Source organism: Desmodus rotundus, chromosome 4 (genome assembly GCF_022682495.2).
Source record: "Desmodus rotundus isolate HL8 chromosome 4, HLdesRot8A.1, whole genome shotgun sequence".
Classification (NCBI taxonomy): domain Eukaryota; kingdom Metazoa; phylum Chordata; class Mammalia; order Chiroptera; family Phyllostomidae; genus Desmodus; species Desmodus rotundus.
Window position 1 is genome coordinate 151501962 of NC_071390.1, and position 22270 is coordinate 151524231.

Genomic DNA, 22270 nt, shown 5'->3' on the forward strand with positions numbered 1-22270 from the left:
CCACTCTTCACATGGCACAGGAGCTTGGAGGAAGTTGAAGGGAACAGTGGGGGGAAAGAAAAAAAAAAGACAGGGGGAAGGAGCAGGTTTAACTGTTTCTTAGGTTAAAACCTTGTAACCTTTTTTTTTTTTTAAACACAAAGTGCCTTAAAAAAAAGATAAACCCAACTCCAGTGCTACTTAAGGTCAGCAGAATGATTCCTGAAGGCCTATACTTGCTACAGGAAAACTGCTGGGAGAAACAGGAGGTGTTTCTTCCATCAGCTTTTTAGGGAGATACGGACCATCTACATCATCCGTCTTCCAAGCATCCTCCTTATTTGTATGGAGGCAAGCAAGAGTCTGATTAGTGAGTAGATCTCATGATTTGTTTATATCATTTATGCTCTGACTTATTTAAGGAAAGATGCAAGCATGCTTTCGCAGATCTCCATAATACTGTGAGAAAAAGTGAGGTAACCAGGAAAATAGTGGTATCAGACCCATTAGTCTCATTGAGATAAAAGTTTGTACAACAACGTTGTTTTTCTAATGTTCCATATGTCACTTTAAAGCTCTGTGGCCTCGTGCTATGAATGTGAACCTGCATGCCCTACTTCATAGCACCCAGCGCTTTACATCAGTGTTTCCTCCTATCATCACAGAATGTTTACTGTGGCAGAGCATCAGTTATACACCTTTATCTTTGCTCTTACAACACATTCTTGGCATTATTCGTGATTTACTCAGTACTGAGCCGCGGTTTGTGAATGGTATTTTGGGGGGGATAAATCTCACTCCCCACTCTCCTTGTAGAGGGACTTTCTTACAAAACCGTCTCTGGCCTCTCTCTCTCCACTCTTTTCTTTTGGGGAGGATTTCTATAATTAACGACGTTTAGAAGAATTAACTGGGCAGGCTTGTCTCAAACCCTTCCTCTCTCTTCTTGAAAACTGCTGGTTTGAAAGCAGGGTATTTTCTGGTTTACTGGCTCCACTCAGGTGAGAGCTTGACAGGCAGGCTCCGCCCCTGCCAGGGAGGCCTGGCGTGGGGGGGGCCGGTTTCAGGGGCTGCTGGGACATGTATCAGTGGGTCCAAATGGATGCCCTTAAGTCATGTTGTCCAAATAGGCTTATCAAAATTAAAAGTGATATTTGATCTCCCTGCCGGATTCCTCTGCCTGTCAGTGGATTGTGAAAACACGAGGGAAAAGGAGTATCATTCTCAGATCCTAACATGCTTCCCATTGTAGTCACCCTGTGAGCAAAGGGGATTCCCTTTTTCTACAGCCCGGTTGACCCTGTGGTTCCAAGTACTCACAGGCACCGAGCTGGGCCTACCTAAGCCTTAGCCCTGTGACCGTGGTGGGACGAGGCATGTAACCTCCCTCAACCTATCCTGTGTGTCTATAACACGGGGCTGTAATAGCATTTACTTCATACAGAGTGAAGATCAAACCCGCTCATGCACTTGGCCCAGCACTTGCTCAGTAGCTGCTGGCTAACACAGCCATCATTGCAGCCTTGTACAATCACTAAGGACTGCCTGCCTCTCAACTATTTCTATGCTTGATTTTTAAAAGCAATCACATAGGGAAAAACATTTGGGGAGGAAAAAAAAAGAAGAAAGCAAGACAGGTCATTGCATAGAAGACAAAGGAATGTGCTAATAATGTTTCTTAGCATTAGACAGACCAAAGAACCCACTCGTGATTCCCAAAGTGTGTCACAACAAAATCCACCAGTTTGTCGGAGATGTTTACGGTCAGGGTTATGGCTGGTGCAATCTCGCCCTCTGGTGACGGAAGAAGGTGGTGCTCCGATTTCACAATAGGGTATCTTGACAAAACCATAATCCTGTAGGCAAAGGAAAAGAAACATCACCGTTGGTCCGACCACATCCTGCAGACAGGACTAAGCAGGAGTGTGTCACACTTCAAGCATCGCACTGGGAAGCACTCAGAGAGAGAATGTGGTGGAGACTTATGTGGCAGTCTGCATATTGGTTCGTTGTATCTCTGCTACTTAGCATTTCTCGCTGTGTCACTAATAAACTGATAAAACAGAGTTTCATCAAATCTGTTTTAGCAAGTGCTATGGAGACACATAAAGGAAAGAATCAGTAATACACAAAATCCATTTTACTTACATTGTTACTTTGGCAACATATTTGTATAAACAATTCTAATATTCAGCAACACATTTGGAAATGTATGATCTTGCCAGTAAGGACACAAAGTAACAATTTACAAAATTAGACATTAAAGCCCTTCCAGTAAAGATGTGAAAGTATGTTCCACCTTAGTCTAAGTCACAGAACTAGGAAGAGGACGAGCAGGGCTGGACTGCAGTGGGCTTCTCTTGCCTGGCTGGACGCACTGTCTCCCCCACCCCTCAGGGAGTCCCTCCGGGAGGACCGTCTCCACTGATGATAACCAAATCCACATGTCCAGCCTGACCTGCCCTGCTCAGCTCTCCAGGCTACGCACAGCTGCTTACTGGATTTCACTTGTCTGTCCAGGGGCATCTCAAACTTAGCACAATCCTGCTACTCTCCAGGTCACACCAATGCCATTGAATGGCATCATCTCCTATCAGGTATTTGGGTCAAAACCTTACCTGTTGCCCTTGACTCTTCACTTCCGGGCCCCTGACACCCAAACCATCACTAAGTCCTGTCAGCTGTGCTCCCAAACAGTTCCTGAATGTGCCCCCTTCTCTCCATCTCCACAGCTCTCCCTGTCATCTCCACCCTGTGACCACATCTGCCTCCTCACTGGTCTCCATGGCCCCACTTGTGCCCCTGACACTCTGTCCTTCCAAGAACAGCTGGCATGAGCTTTTAAAAATGTAAATCAGATCAGTCTGCTTTTGTGTTTAAATCCTCCAGTGGCTTCCCATCACAACTGAATTAAATCAAGTCCTAAGCATGGATGATAGGCCCTTTAAGATCAAGTGCCCACCCTTGAGCTCGTTTCTTCTCAGTTCCCCGTCAGTCCCTATGCTTCAGGCACACCCAGCTGGGTCCTGCCTCAGGTCTTCACCCTGGTGATGCCCTCAGCTCTCCCCATGGCTGCGCCCTGGGTTTTCCCCATCATGTGGTTTAGAGCAACCTTCCTGACCATCCTACCTGCATGAGCATCCCCTCTGCCCTGCCCACTCGGTCACTCTGTCTCTCAATAGCTTGTTTCCTCTTCTACATAATGTGTGGTCACTATCTCAAATTATCTTATTTCTTGGTGTGCATGTTTATTTCTTTCTCTTCACACTAGAATGTACACTCCACGAGGACCATGTCTAGGTCAGACATGCTCACTGTTGTGACCTCAGCTCCTATGCTGAGTGGTTTGTAATGAATGGTGAATTCAAAATACCCAGTAACAGGGAGACCATAAAACAATTATGGAACTTGCATATCTGCAGCACCCCCTCACCCCCCAAGATCAATGAGCCATAGCCGAAGGACTAAGGTATGCCAATCTCGACGTTCCATATGCTCGGGATTGGTACCCAAGGTGCACTCACCCCCAAGTGTGATCCCTTGTGCTCGGACCAAAATCAGTGTAGAAACCCAACTTCTCTCCTAACCACATGGTTAAGTCATTGTTCCCAATAAAGGGCTTAGAAGCATCACTCTCCAAAATTGTTATGAAATCTGCACCTGTTCAGAAAAAAATGCACAGAGTGATTAACCACAGCAATGCAAAAGCAGTTAGTAAAACTTTGTTCTTGAACCCTTTGCCTTTGCTCATAAATCAAAACCAAATTCCTAATGAGACATAAAGTGAAGCAGACCAAATTTGAGCTATAAGGGAATATCCTCATATTTAGAATGTAATTAATACATGGGGCATATAAGTAAATGCAAGAAAGGATAAAAACATAACTTTTCTAAATTTTTAAATATTATTAACATCATTCCCCAAGTCTCAAATGAGCTTAATGCCTTTCTTAAATTCCCAATTCATGTTCAGGAACGAGAGAGTGGGGCACAATAGTGTTTTATTCTTGGGCAAACACCTCCATGGTACCAGCACAGAGGTGAGTGTACGGGTTTCCCAGACCCTGGCCACGTGTGCCTCGGACACCTGTGATCAGGACTAAAGGACCCTCAGCACTGTCCTAGGAGACAAGTTTATCATTAGGAATAGCCAGAACGGTTCAGCCCTTTACATATCTTGCTCCTCCCTCCACGCAGTTGACCTATGAACCAAACACCCACACATTCCCAAGGATGCTCATACAAAGATGAGCTCCCCCTAACCCCAACCCTCAGCACAGAAACCTAAAAATCGCCCTTTAGGCTCTAAGAAACAATTTGCTTCACAAATGAGCATCACCCTGACCCATGCTGCCTTTTAATACAACAGTTTTCTGTTCCCCAGAGTGAGTCCCCAAGTGACAGGAGCCACCAGCAGGGGGATCTCTAAGAGCAAAGGCATGACAAGAATCCCCTGTAGATACCCAGTATGAGGCTTCGTTCAGAATCAACTGAACTAATTGCTTTCAGCCTTTTAAAGAGATTAGTTTATAACCCATCAAACCCTCCTCCTGTTACTTATGATCTGCTCAAAATAAAGGTAACAGTAGTAGTTTCTCAAAACCTAAAACTAATTCCAGTAAGACTTACCTGTCTGATTAAGCAGTTGAGCCGACCTTTCTAGACTGGACCATCCTTCGTTGTCATAGCCAAACCGGAAAGGCCAGATGGCGGCAGAGACCTCTGCGGCTGGTGCCTGAGAAAGCTTTAACGGTGATTTAGGGTGACTGTGAACAGTGGCAGGCCCAATGGCCCGCTTTCTCCACCTCTCTCTAATGCAGCAAAGGGGTTTTTTAGGCATTTGCCCACATTTACGTCATAAAAGTAAGGAGATATTTGCTATATAGTGTTCTCATAATCTTCTGTGAACTTCTAGCTTAAGTTTAGAAGCTGGAAGGAGTGTTTGGAAAGTGAGCGTTTGCAATAAGCATAGTTTATACAGTAACAATTTAGAAACAGCCTGGCTGTGGTTTCAATAGGAAAATGAATAAATAAAATGCACAGAATGGAAGACTACACAATGCTAATAAATAAGTTGAGGCTATCCATTTCCATATGGATGAATCTCACAAAGATGATTTTAAGAAAAAAGTGAGTTGCAGAATGTATATGTCAGATGTCATTTAGATGAAGTTAAAAATATGGAAAAAACAGCATTGTCTAGGGATATATCACCTGTCATAACAACATAAAGAAATGCATGAAAAAGATAAGTAGGAGGGAGGTTTCCCTTGCCCCAGACAAGAATGAGCTCACAGAGGGACACATAAAGCCCTTTAACATATTTGTAAAGTGGCGCAGTGATTCTAACCGAGTTATAGATGGTGTTACTCCCTTGTTGTCCTGGCCAGGCCGAGCTTCAGGAGCACGGACGGCCCCTTTGAGAGTTCCTCGTTTGGGTCCATGGGCACAGAGACTATACTGCCCAACCCTAACCACCCATCTCAAACTAATACTCTTGATCTGCCTGCCACAGGGACCCTGTGAGAGAGTGTGACTGGATTAGAACAAATCCATCACCACAACTGAAAACCAACTCCAGTGGACCATCTGAGCTCCGACTGGGAGAAGAGTGAGTAGCCGTCTCTAGGCACAGGAAGGCCGGCACTCAACACAAACAGCTCAACGTGCCACCACCAGCCAGCGGGGCATTTCGTCTTCACACAAGAAAGACTATTCAGCTTAGTGAACGTCATGTAAAGAAAATGGAACCATCAACAGAGATTTCAAGAGGTAAGATTATCTATCCTTCTTCATACAACTATATAATTAACTCTGGGTTTTATCACTCCAAAACCTGGTATTCCTTCATTCTTCCAATCTCAGTAAATGCTACCTCCCTCCACCCAGTTGCTCAAGCCAAAAAGCAGAAGTTATCCTTGATTCCTTATCTGTTCCTCTGAACACTGCCTCTCTGCCGTACTAGAGTATAAACTCTGTGAGTCTTTACCTTCTTGTAAACTCACAGTCTTGTCCAACTTGTTTACCTCCAAACCTCTGACACCAGGAACAAAAGAGACATTTGATAAAGATTTGTCAGATGAATGAACAAAAGAACAGGTAATAAATCACAGGAAATGACTCTTTTGGAAAAGAATCCCTGACATTACATATCTTCTTCTGACTGACATTTGCAGTAATAACAACTACTAAATAAAGGAAAAAAGAAAGAGGTCATGTAATGTTATTTACTTAATTAAGAAATGGTTACCGAGTTCTGACCGTGTGCCAAGCAATCCTAGGAATGCCGAGGTCAACAAGAGAAGCACAGCCTGTGTCTTCAGAACAGCTTTACTTTTAATATGAAAAATTTGCCTGGCAATGCAGATTGCTAAAATCTGAAGTTAACCTGCAAATTCTATTTTACCCAAAATTAACACTGCCTTACATTACAAAACACATCAAACATTTTATCAGAGCAGATAGAAAGTATAATATGGCAATGACCTACTCTTGCCCACGTTTCTATCAGAGAAAGAAGACAATAAAACGTATACAATTGTAGAGAGCAAGAGGGAAAAGAAAGAGACAAGAAAATTTCCACAACTCATCAATATACAAGTTAACCTTAAATTTGCAAAATTAAGAATTATCTGTAAGTTTTTTTATTAAATCAAAGAATCTGGCCCTGGCTGGTGTAGCTCAGTGGATTGAGTGCTGGCCTGCGAACCAAATCAAAGAATCTCACATCATTGCCTTTAGTAATATGTACCAGGCAGTAAAAGAAGCCCATTATAAAATAGTTCTTTATTTCATAGTTTAGATGTGTTAACTCATGGGATGACAAAAATAACTTCATATAATAAACTCATGAGCAGTCTGCTTCTATTACATGTGTCTATACTATCCCAAGAACCAACCCAACTTCATAAAATAATTCTACTATGTTATCATCAGCCTCTAACCTAAGGGCTAAGGAGAGATACAGGTCCCTAAATTCATTAGATCCATGTGTGTAGAGTTCAGTCACGATGGGGAAGCATACAAATTGTATGTATATACATGTATAGCATATAAATCTGTATTGAGGTTTTTAATTACTTACCCTTTTGCCCAATTTGCTCTCATAGGTTTTATGCCGTAGTCCTAATCCTAATAACCCAACACCAACAAGCAGCCACAAAACTAAACAGAAATAAAAGATACTTGTTTAAAAGAAATTAAGTCTGCTTAAAATAATTTTCATGAAATTAGTGAACCTATTAATCAAGGATTTTGTCAAAGGGGAAATGTTTAATTCCTGGGTTAATTTTCATGTGTGACTGACATGCATACCTAACTCATACTTTAAAACCAGGTTTCAAAGAATCTTCCCTAAAATATTCCAATGACTATGAGCTTCAAGTACAAATAAATCATAAATAGATACAGGAAATAATACACGAGAAAACAACTCGCCATGAGTAGGAATCAGCAGCAGGAAAAAACACCCTGAAAAATCAAGCCCACGAATACTTCAGATATTGAACTTTGAGGATTAGAATATAAAGTAGATGCTTAACATGCTTAGAAAAATAAACAGGGCGCTCAAAGTATGACTGAAGAACACGAAACTAAGTCAATGATCAGGAAAAGTTGTAAAGAAAACAATAGGCTTGCAGAAATAAAATTAAATAATGGCTATAATTGAAAGTAGAAACTCAATGGACAGGACAACAGCAGATTAGATGAAGCTGAGTAGAGATTTGGTGGAAGGGATAACTTAAAAACAAAGGTAAAGAATGTGAAAGAGGTTAAGAAATATGGGGAAGAGAATAAGAAGGTCCAACACTTATCTAATTAGAGTCAAAAAGGAAAGAAGAGAAAGAGTGTCAGGATTAGAAACAAGATAAAGAATGAGATAGAGGCAGTATTTGCAGGAATAATGCTGAGAATTTTCCAGAACTGATAAAAGACATGACCCTTAGATTCAGAAAGCACCAAAGACTCCCAAGTAAGATGAGTGGTGGGTAGGGCGGGGGAAGAGGAATCTACACCTAGATGGATCACAGTGGAGCTGCAGAACACCAAGCAGATTCATAATAGCTGCCGGAGAGAAAAGACAGATTATCGTCAAAGGAGCAAAAGTTATGACAGCTGACTTCTCACCAGCAAAAATAAAAGCCAGATGACAGGGGAGTAGCTTTAAGTGCTGGGGTGTGGGGAAGCAAAAAGCAACTACTAAAAGAACAGAAATGAAAGGTATAATTTCCAAACTAGAAAGAGAAGTGGGGAGGTGGGGGATAAATAAAAAACCCAATCAGTGCAAAAGAAAGCAAGAAGATAAACAAGGAAAAATATACCTAGATAAAGTAGAAAAAGAAAAGGAAAAGGAAGTTGATAGCAATAAATTATAACACATAAGAAATTGCAATTAAAGGAGATTAAACTTTGAAGTTAAAAGTCAAAGACTGACATTCTAGAAACGGCAAAACAACAGAGAGAGTGGTTGCAAGGAGTTTGGAGGAGGGAGGGAGGGAGGGATGAATAGGTGGAGAACAAGGAATGTTTAGATAGCAAAACGACTCTGTATGAGACTATAATGGTGGCTCCGTGCCACTGTACATTTGTCCAAACCCATAGAATTTACATGAGTGAGCCCTAATGTAAACTGTGGCCCCTGGGTGGTAGTGATGTATCTGTGTATAGTCATCGGTAGTAATAAATGTGCCACTGGGGGGGGGGGGTGCGGATAGCAGTGGGGGCTGTGTGTCTGTGAGGTCAGAGGATAAATGGAAAACCTCTGTACTTCCTGCTCAATTTTGCTATGAACCTAAAATGGCTCTAAAAAATAAAGTATATATTTTTTAAATCACATAAAACTGGCTGAACAACTTTGCAAGTAAACTGTTCCAAATACCTCAGTTTGGTGAATCAACTAAAGAATTATGGGTCTTAATACTACATTTTTAAAGAGACAAAGACTGTCAGGATTAAAAACAATCAAGCAAACACTGCCAGATCCTGGTTTCATGGAACACAAATGAAACATAAGAATACAAAAAAAACTCTTTAAATTTTAAACCCCTTAAATTTTAAAATAGTCTTTTCAAATTCTGATAGAACACATATTCAGGGTTTTCATTTAAAGATTTTATTTATTTTTACAGAGGAGAAGGGAGAGAAACATCAATGTTTGGTTGCCTCTCACGCACCCCCAACTGGGGACCTGGCCTGCAACCCAGGCATGTGCCCTTACTGGGAATTGAACTGGCAACCCTTTGGTTCACAGGCCAGCAGTCAACCCACTGAGCCACACCAGCCAGGGCCATATTCAAGCTTTTATATAATGGTCTTACTGCTATGTGACACTTCTTTTAGAAATATATTGAAATTTTATGTAGCTTAATTGTTTTCTATATCTTTATAATATTTTATCTCCTTTAGAAAACTAACAACTTATTGAAGATGAAAACCAGTTTTTACACATCTTTAAATCTATACAGCACTATATAGTTATGAAATTTGTTGTATGTTAATAGGTTATCTGCAAATTTTATACATTCAATAAATATTTATTTAATCCAGTTCATTTGAAATGAGTCATGTTTAATAATTTAATGAGTTATGTAAACTTATTTCATGTCTGAGTTTCTAGTTCATCAGTAGTGCAAAAGTGAACATATTTAATCCCCTAAACAGGAAAGCAAGAAATAAAATAAATAGTTTTGACCATGAAAACAAAGCATTTTGGAAATGTCAGCTGTTAAAATCATCTTACCTGTGTTAGAAGTCAGAACAAAACTAACACAGAGTATCCATGGGTGAAATGACCCAACAGCAGAGATTTGCTGCCGGGGTGGCCAACCTGCAGGCTGCGGGTAGCATGCAGCCCAGGACGGCTGTGAACTCAGCCCAACACAAAATCATAAATTTACTTAAACCATTATGAGATTTTTTTTGTGATTACATGTCGCAATGTATTTACTGTGTAGCCCAAGACAACTCCTCTTTTTCCAGTATGGCCCAGAGATGCCAAAAGGTTGGACACCCCTGCTTTAAAGTACTTCACCAAAGAAAAAGTAGGGAAGGTAGCTATTAATAACATTGGAAAATAGTTAACAATGGTTGGAACTGGGTGAAGGGTATATGAGGGTTTAGTATACTCTAATTTCATATGTGTTTGCAAATGTATATTTTTAGTAGCTGCTTTAAAAAAAGAAAGGAAAATTCTACTTACAAAGTTTTATGTATTCTTCACTCTTCCTGAAAAGCACTTTAGGGCTGTTTTTTGTTTGAAGAAGAAAGTCAAGACTTTTCTTAGGACCATACAGCATATTCAGTCCAAGAATTACCATCACTGTCCCTATTAAAAGAGAAAGAATATAGTTATTTATATTACATTTAGTCCAAAAATCCTTCCAATGATAAGTTCCAGGAGCCAAGGTTTCAATGAAATGGGCGCACCCTGGAAATTCAGTTAAGTGAATTTATCTCAGTACCTAGGCAGTCACTCTACTAGTGTCCTTTTGATCATTGGATGATCATAAGCAATCAGCAAGGTAGAACCAGTGGATTTTTTCCTCAATTTTCTGAGTGTTTCCTTGTTGTTAGATCGCTGAGAGCATGCCTCACTGCTGATTGGGCAAAGGAGGGCGGAGCTCAAGAGCAGAGAGGCTGCGCACAGCCTCAGGCACTCAGTCTCCTCCACTGAACAGATTCTACAGGCACCAAGAGGAGGAGCACAAAAGAGGCTGCGTAGGTTCCCAGCATGGCAGCATTTGTGGCAATGATGCTGGCCTGGGACGTGGTTATTCTGGGCACAGGCTCCTCACAGAGGCACATGCCAGGACACTCCCTGGGCCAGCAAGCTGGGTCAGGAAAGTTGAGCTCAATGAGGAGATGCATTTCATTGTAAGATTGGATCTAATAAGCATGGAAACAGGTATGAATGAACAATACACAAGTTAGGAAATGTCAAGTAACAGTTGATTTTAGGTGGAGGTTAGCCAAAGAAAAAAAAATTACTTGTGATTTCCAGGAAATAGCAGGAAAAACCCAGACAATAAATTTATAAGTACTTTTGATTTAATACAGATTCTTTTCTATTGTACTAAAGCTACTGTGAACATGACCAACATGTCTTGATTTTGTGGGCTCAACAATATAATGCCTCTCTTACTAAAAAAAAAAAAAAAAAATTGGTTGAGAAGGCACTCAAAGCACATCATTCACGGCACTCTAAAGAAATAAACGTGTTTAGAATGGCTCTTACTTTCATTCGTTTCTCCACATGGCAGACCCCTAAGCAAGCCGGAGTAGGGAAAAGCAGGCAGTGGACAGGAAGACAGAGCAGGACAGAGCACACACACCTGAAAGAAACCAGAAGAAATACCAAGTTTGCAAAGCCAAGATTATCGCAGAGGAAATGCAGCGATGGGTTTCTCTATTTGGATGAGAGCTTGGGATTTGCCAGAAATACCAAATTCTCAAAAGTCATGTCAAATATTTCATGTAATTTAAAAATATATCTTCCAATCCGCCTGTCCTGACAGAAGTCTAGCTCGTGGAACAGAAAAGTTTAGTGAAAATGTATAGAGTAGTTGAATGTACACCAAGGGCACCAGGGGGGAGCTGCAAAGACACTCAGCTAGAAGCCTGGAGTCGGGTGCACACTCCCCCCACCCCTGTAATTCCACAAGCATTTGTCTAATGTTATGCATGGTGTTTCCCCCACTGCACTGAAGCTTCAGGTGGGCCAGGACTCTATGTCTCTTAAACCTCTAGCACCTGGCACTTTGCCTGGAACACTAGAGGTGTGCAATAATATTTTTTAATGAGCAAATGAACAAATGGAAAAATGAATACATGAACCAACAAGAACTGAACCCCCTACTAACATGTTTTGGCTCCTCACTTTTAAAATTGGAAGCATCTGATATGGTTTACTTAAACTAAAATGATAAGCAACACTTGATTTGTATATTATACATGAGTAATTTCATTATTGCCAGCAGACAACTTTTAAGCTAAGTTTAAAAACCAAGGTAAGTTTGTAAAACTTTAATTCTGGTATATAAGTTCATAACCACTGAAATGAAAAATGTGTTTATTCTATAATTTGGGAATTTGTCATTTGCACTAAGATTCATATATGCAAAATATATTTTATAGGTAAAAATATAGTAAATAAAAATCATAGATAAAATTGAGGAGAACCAAAAAATCACAATCCTGGTATATATTTACACGCCTACCACTGAAGTATCACATCACGCCCTTCCCAAAGAGCATATAGTAAAGTGTTACATAGTGCCTCTGTTACACTTTACTATGAGTTCAACTTGCTTTCCACACCTAACTTACTTAATAGGACCTTTAGTAATACACATACTAAAATTCAGACGAATGAAGAAATTTGTTTTTAAGTAGTAACTTAGACATTCTTCCAGTTTTTTTCAAATCCATAGATTCTGTTTTAATGAGAAATGCAAGATCATCCTATTTATTTCCACTTGTCATGTAAAGTATTGAATCCCAGTCTCGAAGGATATTTTCCAGTAGTTATGACTTTAATCCAGACCTTTCAAATGCACTCACCCAAAAGCACGTCAGATCTTTCTCTAGCATAGACACCTCCGGGGACGAATTTAAAAGCAGTGCACCACGCACAGAAAAATATGTCTAGCAGATAAAACACCATGGCGATGGTCATGGTCTTCCCAGGGCTTGAGCTGGAGCTAATAAGGTGTCCGAGTACTTGAGGCCACATGGACGCTGTGAAGACGGCGAGGACACAGCCAGAAACAGCAGCTGCCCACGTGGGCAAGTAAAGAAGACCCGCAGCTGAAGCCGCTCCTGTGTTGGAGAGAAAAAGAAAAAGAATCAGACAGGAAAGCAGTAACATCCTCTTCCATTTTCTCAAAAAAGGGGGGAGGGATAATAAGCTTAAAGGATGACCAACGTATAGCCATTTAGAGCCAGAAGGGACCCCAGGGGCATACTGGCCCAATCCTCACACTAATGAGAAAATGCCGTCTAGGAGGTTAATGTGACTTGCTGGAGGTCATGTAGCTGGTGACTTGCACAGCTGGTGATGGAATATGGGTCTAGTGACTCTCAGTCCAGTGATATTTCTTCGGGAATAGTGGGTGGAGAGAAGAAGGCATTTTTAGGTTATTTGTGTTAAGATCCTAAGAGCAATAAAAACTGAAAAAAGTGAACTTACCTGTAATACCAAAAACATGTCTATTTAACTAGCCAGACCCTGGACATTAGAAAACAGGTAGAGTCGGTGTGCTTTCTAGAATGTTTTTGTTAAGGACCCTCCTAAAGGCATTTCCATCCATTTAAACACTGCCCCTTGTCCTACATTAAGTAAGCTGACTTCCCCGGGGAAGATGGGACTGACACGGTATTGCAGACACACTGCTTTAGCAAGTCCACAGGCAGTTCGCCCCTTATCCAACAGCCTTGTAGGGGTGGCTGGGCAATCTGCCTGGTCCACAACAGGCCCTTAGTAAATGTTGGCTAATTTGTTGAGCCAATCCTGAGGAAATGTAACAATTCTCCCAGCTCCTGTGAAATCAGCTTTGAGAAAGTATCTCAGGGTCTTACAGCACCCTGAGCCACTGAACAACACTTTTCCATAGAATACGCCATTTTCTAGACATTTCAGTCGATGTTGGATCATTGTGACCCACCCTTCGAGGGCATCTGCAGCAGACTCCTCACCACTCCGGGCAGGAACTCCAGAAAAGCCAGTGGAGGGAGCAGGAAGTGGCTGCAGCCAGCTTCTTCGCGCCCCATGGCTCACATCCATCAGTACGTTCTGCCTGCACCGTCACAGGACAATGCCAAGACTCTCTACTCCTCCCACTTCAAAAGACCATCAGTCAGATAAGCATGAGAACCAGGTTCGAGGGCACTCTGCAACTCATGGACTTTAACTCCACAGTGAGACCATCCGACACTTATATTCAGCAATGGTTATTTTCATAACAGAAAAATTTTTTCATTTTGAAATAAAACAAATGTAATAATGCCTACTCACTGTAGACATTTTTAAAAATACAGAACTGTAAGGAATCGATTAAGAACTGCCTAAGACTGAGATAACCAAGGTTGATACACCAATGTTATTTCTTCTCATCTTCTTCTATGTCTATATGGGAGTATTTTTTAGGTAAATAGAATCAAACCATATATTAAGGATTATGTTCTGCTTCTTATGTGATGTTATATCAAGAACACTTTCTCATGTTATTAATTTTTTACCTAAAACATTTTATGGAAATATACTATTCTACTGGACAAACACATTACAACATAAGCATCCATTTTCCTATCATTGGCCATGTATGAAGCTTCTGACACTGTGAGGAACATCTTTCTTTGCCAATTAATCTATTATTACAGCTCTGATTGTTTCCTTAAAACAGATTCTTAGAAGGATAATTGCTGTGTCAATCACAGTCTGTGATCACCTGCTTTCCTGAAAGGCTGTACCAGTGTTCTTTTCCTCCGGACACCTTGCCGGAATCTCACCTCTTGAGCCCTGTGAAAATTATTTTTTCTAAAAATCTTTGCCAAATTAATGATGAAAATAGTATAACATTCTAAATTACATGTATTGGGTTGGCCAAAAAGTTCTTTAGTTTTTCCGTAAAATAAAAGACACATTTTTCATTTTCACCAATAACTTTATTGATTTAGATATTCTGAGTATGTCACTTATCTCCCATGTGATGTAACATTGGTTGTTCTCCATTAATGTCCGAAAGTTGATCGCTATCAACTTCAACTGGTCTATCTTACCTGACCGTGGAGCATCGTCCAGCAAGAAATCTCCAGCATGAAACTTTGCAAACCACTTTTGACACATTCTATCAGTCACAGGACCTTCTCCACACACTGCACAAATCTTTTCTGTATGTGTTCCAGTTGCATTTTTACCTTTCTGAAATAGTAAAGCATAATATGCTGGAAATGTTGCATATTTTCTTCCATCTTCAATGTTGAAATGGCTACACAACAATTCACCAATTTTGATGAGCTTATCTTAATGCACGCTGATATGACAACTGTCACAATTCAATCTAACAAAATTGTTTCAAATGAATTAAAGACTACTAGGTGCTACCAGAGCCATCTTATGGGGAAAAAAAAACAAATGAACTTTTTGGCCAACCCAATATTTATTAGTGAGATTAATTTTTTTCATCTTATTGGCTTATAATGACTAATTTTTGAAAGAATGAGTCCTGATTTAATATTCCAATCTAAAGCCATCAGAATGACTTTGCTTCTTCTCTCACTGCAGAGAACTATCTGGAGGGGAAGAAAACACCCCTTCGAATTTCCCTTGACTGTTATTGCCTTTATTTTTAACTTACTTTCTATTTTTTTTTGCATAGGCTATATATTTTAAATCCACCAAAACTGTAGTTTTCTAAAAAGCTATCTATTCAAAAATCCAAAATTCAAGAGGTAGAAAAGAGTCCTACTGACCATCATCACCCACTAGCTCCCCTTAGTGAAGGCAACGGACGCTAGCTTTCTCTGCATCCTTCCAGAGACGTGCATAGAAAGAAAATACACATGCGTGCACACTCCTCTTTTCCTACACCAGTGGTGGCATATGACACACACACTTAGTCACTTTCCTTTCTCACTTAACTGTATACCTTAACTGTTTTTTGTTTGAGACTGAGCCTCCCGAGTAATCTCCTCCAAATCTTTACAACACCCAAGACACCAAACAGAATTAATGGTAATTGAGCATTCCAATATATTTATAATGTCTAACATGTTCATTTTCAAAAGATCAGATTTTTCATGCAATAAATTATAGGCACACTGTATAATACACCAGGATCCTATGATGCATTTAGTCCACGTTTTTAAATAGAATTTTGAGTTTACTAATTTAATGGCCATCAAGATTTCAAGCTCTTTGCATTATGAAATGCCATTGGTCAGTACCATAATTGATTTCATGCTGAAATTCAATTGGGATTTCCAACTTTAACTGTACAATGAAAAAATACGATTTATTTTCCTACAGGCTGCTATTTAATGTGATTTTCAGGGATGAGTCAGTGAAAAGTGGGCCCCATCTCTAGAAAATTAAGTGTGATGTCCAGCTTATTTCAGGTGAGTAGGTAATCAGAGAGGGAGACGAAGCTCCTGACTTATGGCCCTGCTCTCCTGTCTACAGCGAAAAGCCTATTAGAAGCCTTGGATCTGTTTGCCCCAAGAGTCTTTTAAACTACCATTTAATACTCCAGAGAGACCGCAACACTAAATTGAATTTGACTCTCATGGGTAAGACCTTGCTTATCTGGGGAAGTTAAGTATAAGCGTAATAACACTGGAAGTCACAGCTTTTCTGTTCTTTAACGGTTGGTATGTCTGTGGACCTCATTTCTCCCATGTTTAAAATGAAGCTGCCAATTATCTGCCCCATAAGAATTTTGCTTCTATTCCATGAGCAAAGGCACGATATAAATGCTTAACAAACTTTCAGCTGTACTCCGTGTTCCTTTTCCCTTTTGCATGCAGATTAAGAAGCCATATGAGCTCATTGCAAACTCAGCATTAGCAAAGCTCTCTGGTCCTTTTCCTGAAGAATCTCATGAGGCATCTCTCTGATGAGAAGAAAGGGTTACTCCAATAGTCACACAAACTTCCTCAGACCCCACGGGGAATGCCTACCAGCAAATACACAAGCGAGTAAAAACAGCTCAACGCGACCACATTTTGCTCTCACAGCTCCGGGAGGATGAGGACCTGGCCATCATTAACGGAGCAACCCGTTTGGATGACATGAATGTCTCCATGCAAGGGTGATGGCATTTAGGGTGTACAGACATTTACTTCTTATGTTCTTCAACCCACATCTATTACCGATACACATATTCTCCCATATCCACATGGCATCTAGTGCCACACTCTGATCCACCTGCTTAATTAACATGTCAAAAGACATCTCACAGAAAACAAACATACTGTTGGCTCTGTCACAGAGTGGGGAATTTTTTTATTTAACACTAAAACTGGCTCTAACCACGTCTGCTTTTTTTAAGGGAAGGGAGAAGAGTAGCCTAATTCAGTCATGGGAAGATACGTAGAATGCTCCTGAAGTATCATAGTTTTACCAATACTCTGTGGTTCTAAAGGCAAGAGATGGTCTAAGCCTTTGAATAAGGCAACAGGGACCCCAAAGCTGGAGAGAAGGGTGAGGAACTAAATGGTTGCATGTAAAACAGATAGGGAAATTGAGCTTCATTATGGAGTCCCAAAGGAGGGCACTCCTGCAAACCAGGTTGGCAAGCAATCCTGGAGAGCAGCAGAGGCCTGGCAGCGGAGCAACGTGCAACCCTCTGTCTCCTCAGGCCTTCGGTAAATCTGAGGGCACCTGACACCCGTCTCTGATGAGTCATTTGGGAGACGAGGGAGGTATGTCAGCATAGTCAGGACAGAATTAGACAGCTACAGGAGGAGAGGGGAAGTGAAAGAGGAGGAAGTGAAATCTGGAGCCAGCTGTCACTGGCAGTCATGGTGACATCTGGGTCATAGGGACTGCAGCTGGTTCTACGTGATAGCCCACTTGGCAACGGCACACGTTTGCTGTTTCGGTCATCTCTTCCAGTCTAGGTGCACGGGCTTGCACGCATAGTAAATCAGACAACCAAACTGAACGGCTGGCGTACCTGCAGGTGAACTCCACATACCTGTAACCCACCACATTAAACTGGTACCCGGGAACCACGAACAGGTCGAAAGTATCAATCCGCTCACCAAACCCAGCAGAATTGCACCTCTGTTAAAAAAGGACATGCCATAAGACTTCTGACATTGTTAATATGTCATTGTCCCACATATAAAAAAGGAAACTATCTCCTACCTCTACGTATACCCAAGAGATAACATGAGTGCAAAACTGTGGGGGAGCTTTGCCACAGAGCCCCCCCGTCCGCCACAGATGAAAATAAATCTACCAAGACATGATCTGCTTGGGAAGGAAAGGTGGCCAGTCTCTCAAAGGAGAAGAACCAAGAACCTTTTCCTCAAAGGGCTTTTATTGGGTTCATTTTGCACAGGAATACAGGTAAAGCTCATCAATCATTGTCAGGCAGTAAGGATCAAACAATAGATAACATACAAAGAACTCTGAGGGTTTATTCTCAGTCAGGGTCAGTTAGCTAAAGGGCTATAAGATTTTGGGAAACAAACTCATTTCAGGCTTGGACCCTTATCATTTAAATTGAGGGTATAAACAAAGCAGGTTTCACAGGATTTTATGCATTCTTTCTTAGGCCTGATCACCCAGGGGAATCCACCCTTTCCAGCACAGGACTGCAGGGCCCTCTGTCATTGTTTCAGGCTTAAGTCAGGCAGGGGAAGTAAGGCAGCCAAGAGATTAGGAGACTTCTTGCAGACAGAATGAGGACTCAGGCCATGTCAAAGCTGAGGGGCAAGGGTCCATCACCCCCTTTTTCTATAGCCCCCCGAGTCCTTCCCTGTGGGCCTTTTCCGTGACCATGCCTGTATTAGGTCTTCCTTCCCTTGAGGAATCTTACCCGTCATTGGCTAACTGGTCAGGCTCAGGGCCAAGCATGGTAAAGTAAAGTGGGCAGAGGTGGCACCCCTGCCAGGGAGATAAGCTTTGTCTCCTTAGTGGCTTATGGTCCCAAGGTCTCTGACTCAGCCTTAGCCATGGGGGTTACAGCTTCTGAAACCAGACAGGGTGGTTCCCATCATGAAACAACCAATGAGATATTGAGAACCCATGGGAACTAATATTATACTCACATACATTCAGAACACTGTCTCATGTGACTTGGTATGGGAGGGGGGAAAACTCCTGAAAGGTTTTAAGCAAGAGAGTGATGGAGTCAGATTTGCATTTTAGAGAGATCACTCTGGAGCAGTGTAGAGAACACCATGCTGAAGAGAAACCATTAGAAGACAATAGCAAAGCCTGGGTGAAAGATGACGAGGACTCCACTAAGGTAGATACGGCTGCAGATAGGGAGGAAGGGATAGATTCTTTCAGAGAAGTAGTGGAATCGACAGGACTTATGCCCAATTAGATGCAGCAAATGAGGAAGACTCAGAATTCTAGGACGACCTGGCAGAGTGAACAAGGCACGGAGGAGGAAGAACATGTTTGCGGGCTGGGAGCTACTGAATTTAGATGTGGACATGCTGAGCTCGAGACCCCTGTGGGACAGGCGCAGACGTTTGCTGGGGTGAGGTTCAGCAGGCAGTGACATGTACCCAGATGTGGGAATTTCAGCACTGTAAGAGAAAGCAGGTATCTGAGGCAGATGTTTTAAAGGTCCCTCCAATCTTTTAACATGAAGGGCTGGACCTCGCCCCTGGAGAAAAGAGGTGTCAGGAAACATAGAGCGAGGGTTCAGGAGGACCAAGCACATGGACCAGCACTTAAACTCAGGACGGCTAACTCCTTGATTGCTTGAGCGGGTCTCAAAGCACCTGAGGATGCAGAGGTCTCTCAGAGCTTCCATCCCTTGCACAGAATGAAGATCTATGCCCAGGCTGCCAACTCGGTCCCTCACAAGGGCACTCCGGTTTCGTCCTACCAAATTACTGTAACTGGAATGGGAGCAGGGGCAGGGGGGACTGGAGAAAATGGCCAGGCAGTGCCATGCCTTCCCTGGCACTGACAATGGTCTTCTATGTGGGGATGCCTCAGAGTCTCAGGATGCCCATGCCGGAGCACCCAGAACCCATCACTTGGCTGAGCCCAGTCCTCAGGCCTCCCTCAGTGACCCTGCACCACTGGGACAAATGCCCTCTGGCTCCCCCATCTCCAAAGTACACAATAAGCTCATACCACATTTCTGATACCTAAAGAAAGTAGTCTAGGCCATATCTGGCCGTCACAGGTCTAGCTCCGCCACCAAGAAGGAATTTGTTTCTTCAACCATAACAGCCGATGTCCACACCCAAACTCACCCAAATGGGTTAGGATCTGGCCCTGGCCGAGGATGCCCGCTCACTGCCCATCTGGAAACGAGAGAGACTTCTCCGAAAATCCAGTGGGTGAGGAACACAAGGCTGCCAAAGGCGGCCCCTGCCAACAACCAGTGAGGCCTGCAGGCCACCCCCTTGGCTGCCTGGCTGCTCTTCTTTCCCTCAGGTTTACTGCAGTCAGCATCTGGGGTAAAAAGGAAAAGGTCAGTTACACGGAAGCATACTCTCTCCATTTAACAGACGTTTAGCGAGTAAGAAGTGGCATCTGGCTTCAAGGAGCTCACTCTAGAGGGGGGATGAGATACGCAACTACCATACAAGGCAGTATCTGTGGAGAGCTAGTTGGTGGGAGAGATCGTTCTTGGCAGGCTGGATCAGGAATGGTTTAAGGACAACAAAGCATGTTGGAATTTGACATATGAAAATGCTGCAAGTTATTTGCTTCACATGAACTGAACAGTAGGAGCAAAAACAGAGGTAGGAAAATGAACGGTATGCTCAGGGAACCAGTGCAGTTCAGGGTGCAAACGAGTAGAATATTTCCAGTGCTCCAGGCTGCTTCTCCACAAAAGAGCAGTGCTGCCAAATGCGCCCCTGTGTACCCAGAGTAATTACAGTGCTTTGACTGAGCGGTGACTGTGTGCTAAGCCCCGTTCCAAGCCCTTTTTTGAGCTCATTTAATTTTCACAACAACGTCATGAAATTGGCTCTATTACTAATCTTATTTTACAGGCTGGAAAACTAAAACCTAAAGAGAGAAAGAGTGACTTGTCCAAGAAAAGAGAAGCTGGGATCAGAACTTCGGCGACCAGGCTCTAGTGCCTGCGTACTTAACTAGATGATACTTCTGGGACTGTTTAACCAAGAGGCCTCAGCTCATTGCATAAGTGACTTACTGCCCAAAAATGTAACCAGTGGAGGAAATGCTGGCAGAATTTCTCTGTAGGAGCGGAGAGCCTGTTGGGCAGACGCTTTATGACAGTGTGAAGCTCTTCGCAGGATGGAAGGACTCCCTAGGGGCTGGCAGCCTGATTGCACAAGAAGAAAGCCATCCTGCCAACAAAGGAGCCAGCGGAAAGAGGAGCAGAGCTGAGAGCCATGGTGATGAAGGAGAGGGTGGTGAACACAGAGTGTAGGTGGAGGTCTGGAGGCTAAGCAGACAGTCTTTGGAGAAGACAAATACCTAAGCTGAATGTGCTGAGTAATATGCTGTGTATTACGGTGGGTGAGCCTTCCCCCAGGACCCAGCGAATACTCACTAAAACTACAAAAAGTGCCTGGTGTGATCAGTTATCCCGGGAAGCTGGTGAGGACTCCAGGGTTATATAAATGTGAGCACGGGGAGGGGGGCGGGGAGGAGGAACGGACCAACAACTGGGTCACATCAATTTAAAACAGAAGCGAGAAAGAAGAAAACCCAAGTCAGGAAATGTAAAGGATACCCTGAAGTTCAGATTTTTATCAGGCTGTTGCTATGAAATTTGCTACCTGAATTTCTACTTTTAGATATTAGTGTTTTATAAATTATAAAACATATATGAGGGCACTAAACCAAATTCTAAATTTTCTAACTCATATTAAGGGCACTTGCTTGTATGATGTTCCTCCATTCTCACTAACCCCAACTCATGCCAAAATTGAGGCCAGAGGGGGACTATACAAGCGCTTTGTTCATGGTGAGCCAAAACCCTCTAAACTTCCATGAATCTGTGAGATTTCTCCTGTATTGACAAAAGAACAGTGACTCATTGAGAGTTACACAAAAAGCCAGGAGCAGATTAATTCGAATCTAGTAACACTTCTCCCTCCTTTTCAGAAGGGTGTCAAGTTAGCATAAGAAGCAAACGTCCAAGACAGATATAAGTCTATCTTGGAGAAAGTCAGTTCCAGAGAGAAACCGGTGATATGAATGGTGGCGTGAATGAACAAGATTTTCCTTTCGTTTCAAGTTTCAGATTTAGAGTTTAAGTATCTCCTGACTCCTGGAAATAAAAAGCCCAGATAGTTCCCACAGCCCTAGCTCACAGATAACTTCTTCTTTTTTTTTAATTGAATGTATTGGGGTGACATTGGTTCACAAAACCATAGGTTTCAATGGTACAACTCAATAAAACATCATCTGTGCACTGCATCGTGCGCCCATCACCCCCAAGCAAAGCCTCTTTCCATTATGTGAGAGGTATACTGGGGTCAGAAGAAGAGGGATGAAGGATCCCGTCCTGGAAAGCTCCGTCCAGGGAGAAGAGGAGAAAGGCAAAGGCTGAAATCCTGCTGGAAGCCTAGGGCCTCGTTTAACCTCCCTCTCCACAGTGACTCAAGCCAGAGACAG

At 42.2% G+C, this 22270-nt stretch overlaps 1 protein-coding gene across 2 annotated transcripts in view; it reads right to left on the reverse strand.

Annotated features, from left to right (window-relative positions):
• CWH43 (cell wall biogenesis 43 C-terminal homolog) overlaps window positions 1-22270 on the reverse strand; it is a 40886-nt gene that overhangs the window by 12239 nt on the left and 6377 nt on the right. The window contains exons 5-12 of one of the 2 annotated variants that reach the window (XM_024573926.4): window positions 19924-20125; window positions 17673-17761; window positions 12538-12795; window positions 10178-10303; window positions 7064-7143; window positions 4609-4714; window positions 3504-3639; window positions 1686-1835 (exon numbers count right to left, since the gene is read on the reverse strand). In XM_024573926.4, the coding sequence (XP_024429694.1) occupies window positions 1686-1835; window positions 3504-3639; window positions 4609-4714; window positions 7064-7143; window positions 10178-10303; window positions 12538-12795; window positions 17673-17761; window positions 19924-20125 (1147 nt within the window). Of the gene's footprint in view, window positions 1-1685; window positions 1836-3503; window positions 3640-4608; window positions 4724-7063; window positions 7144-10177; window positions 10304-12537; window positions 12796-17672; window positions 17762-19923; window positions 20126-22270 lie in introns of both variants that reach the window. The other variant, XM_045182595.3, reaches the window with a different exon arrangement.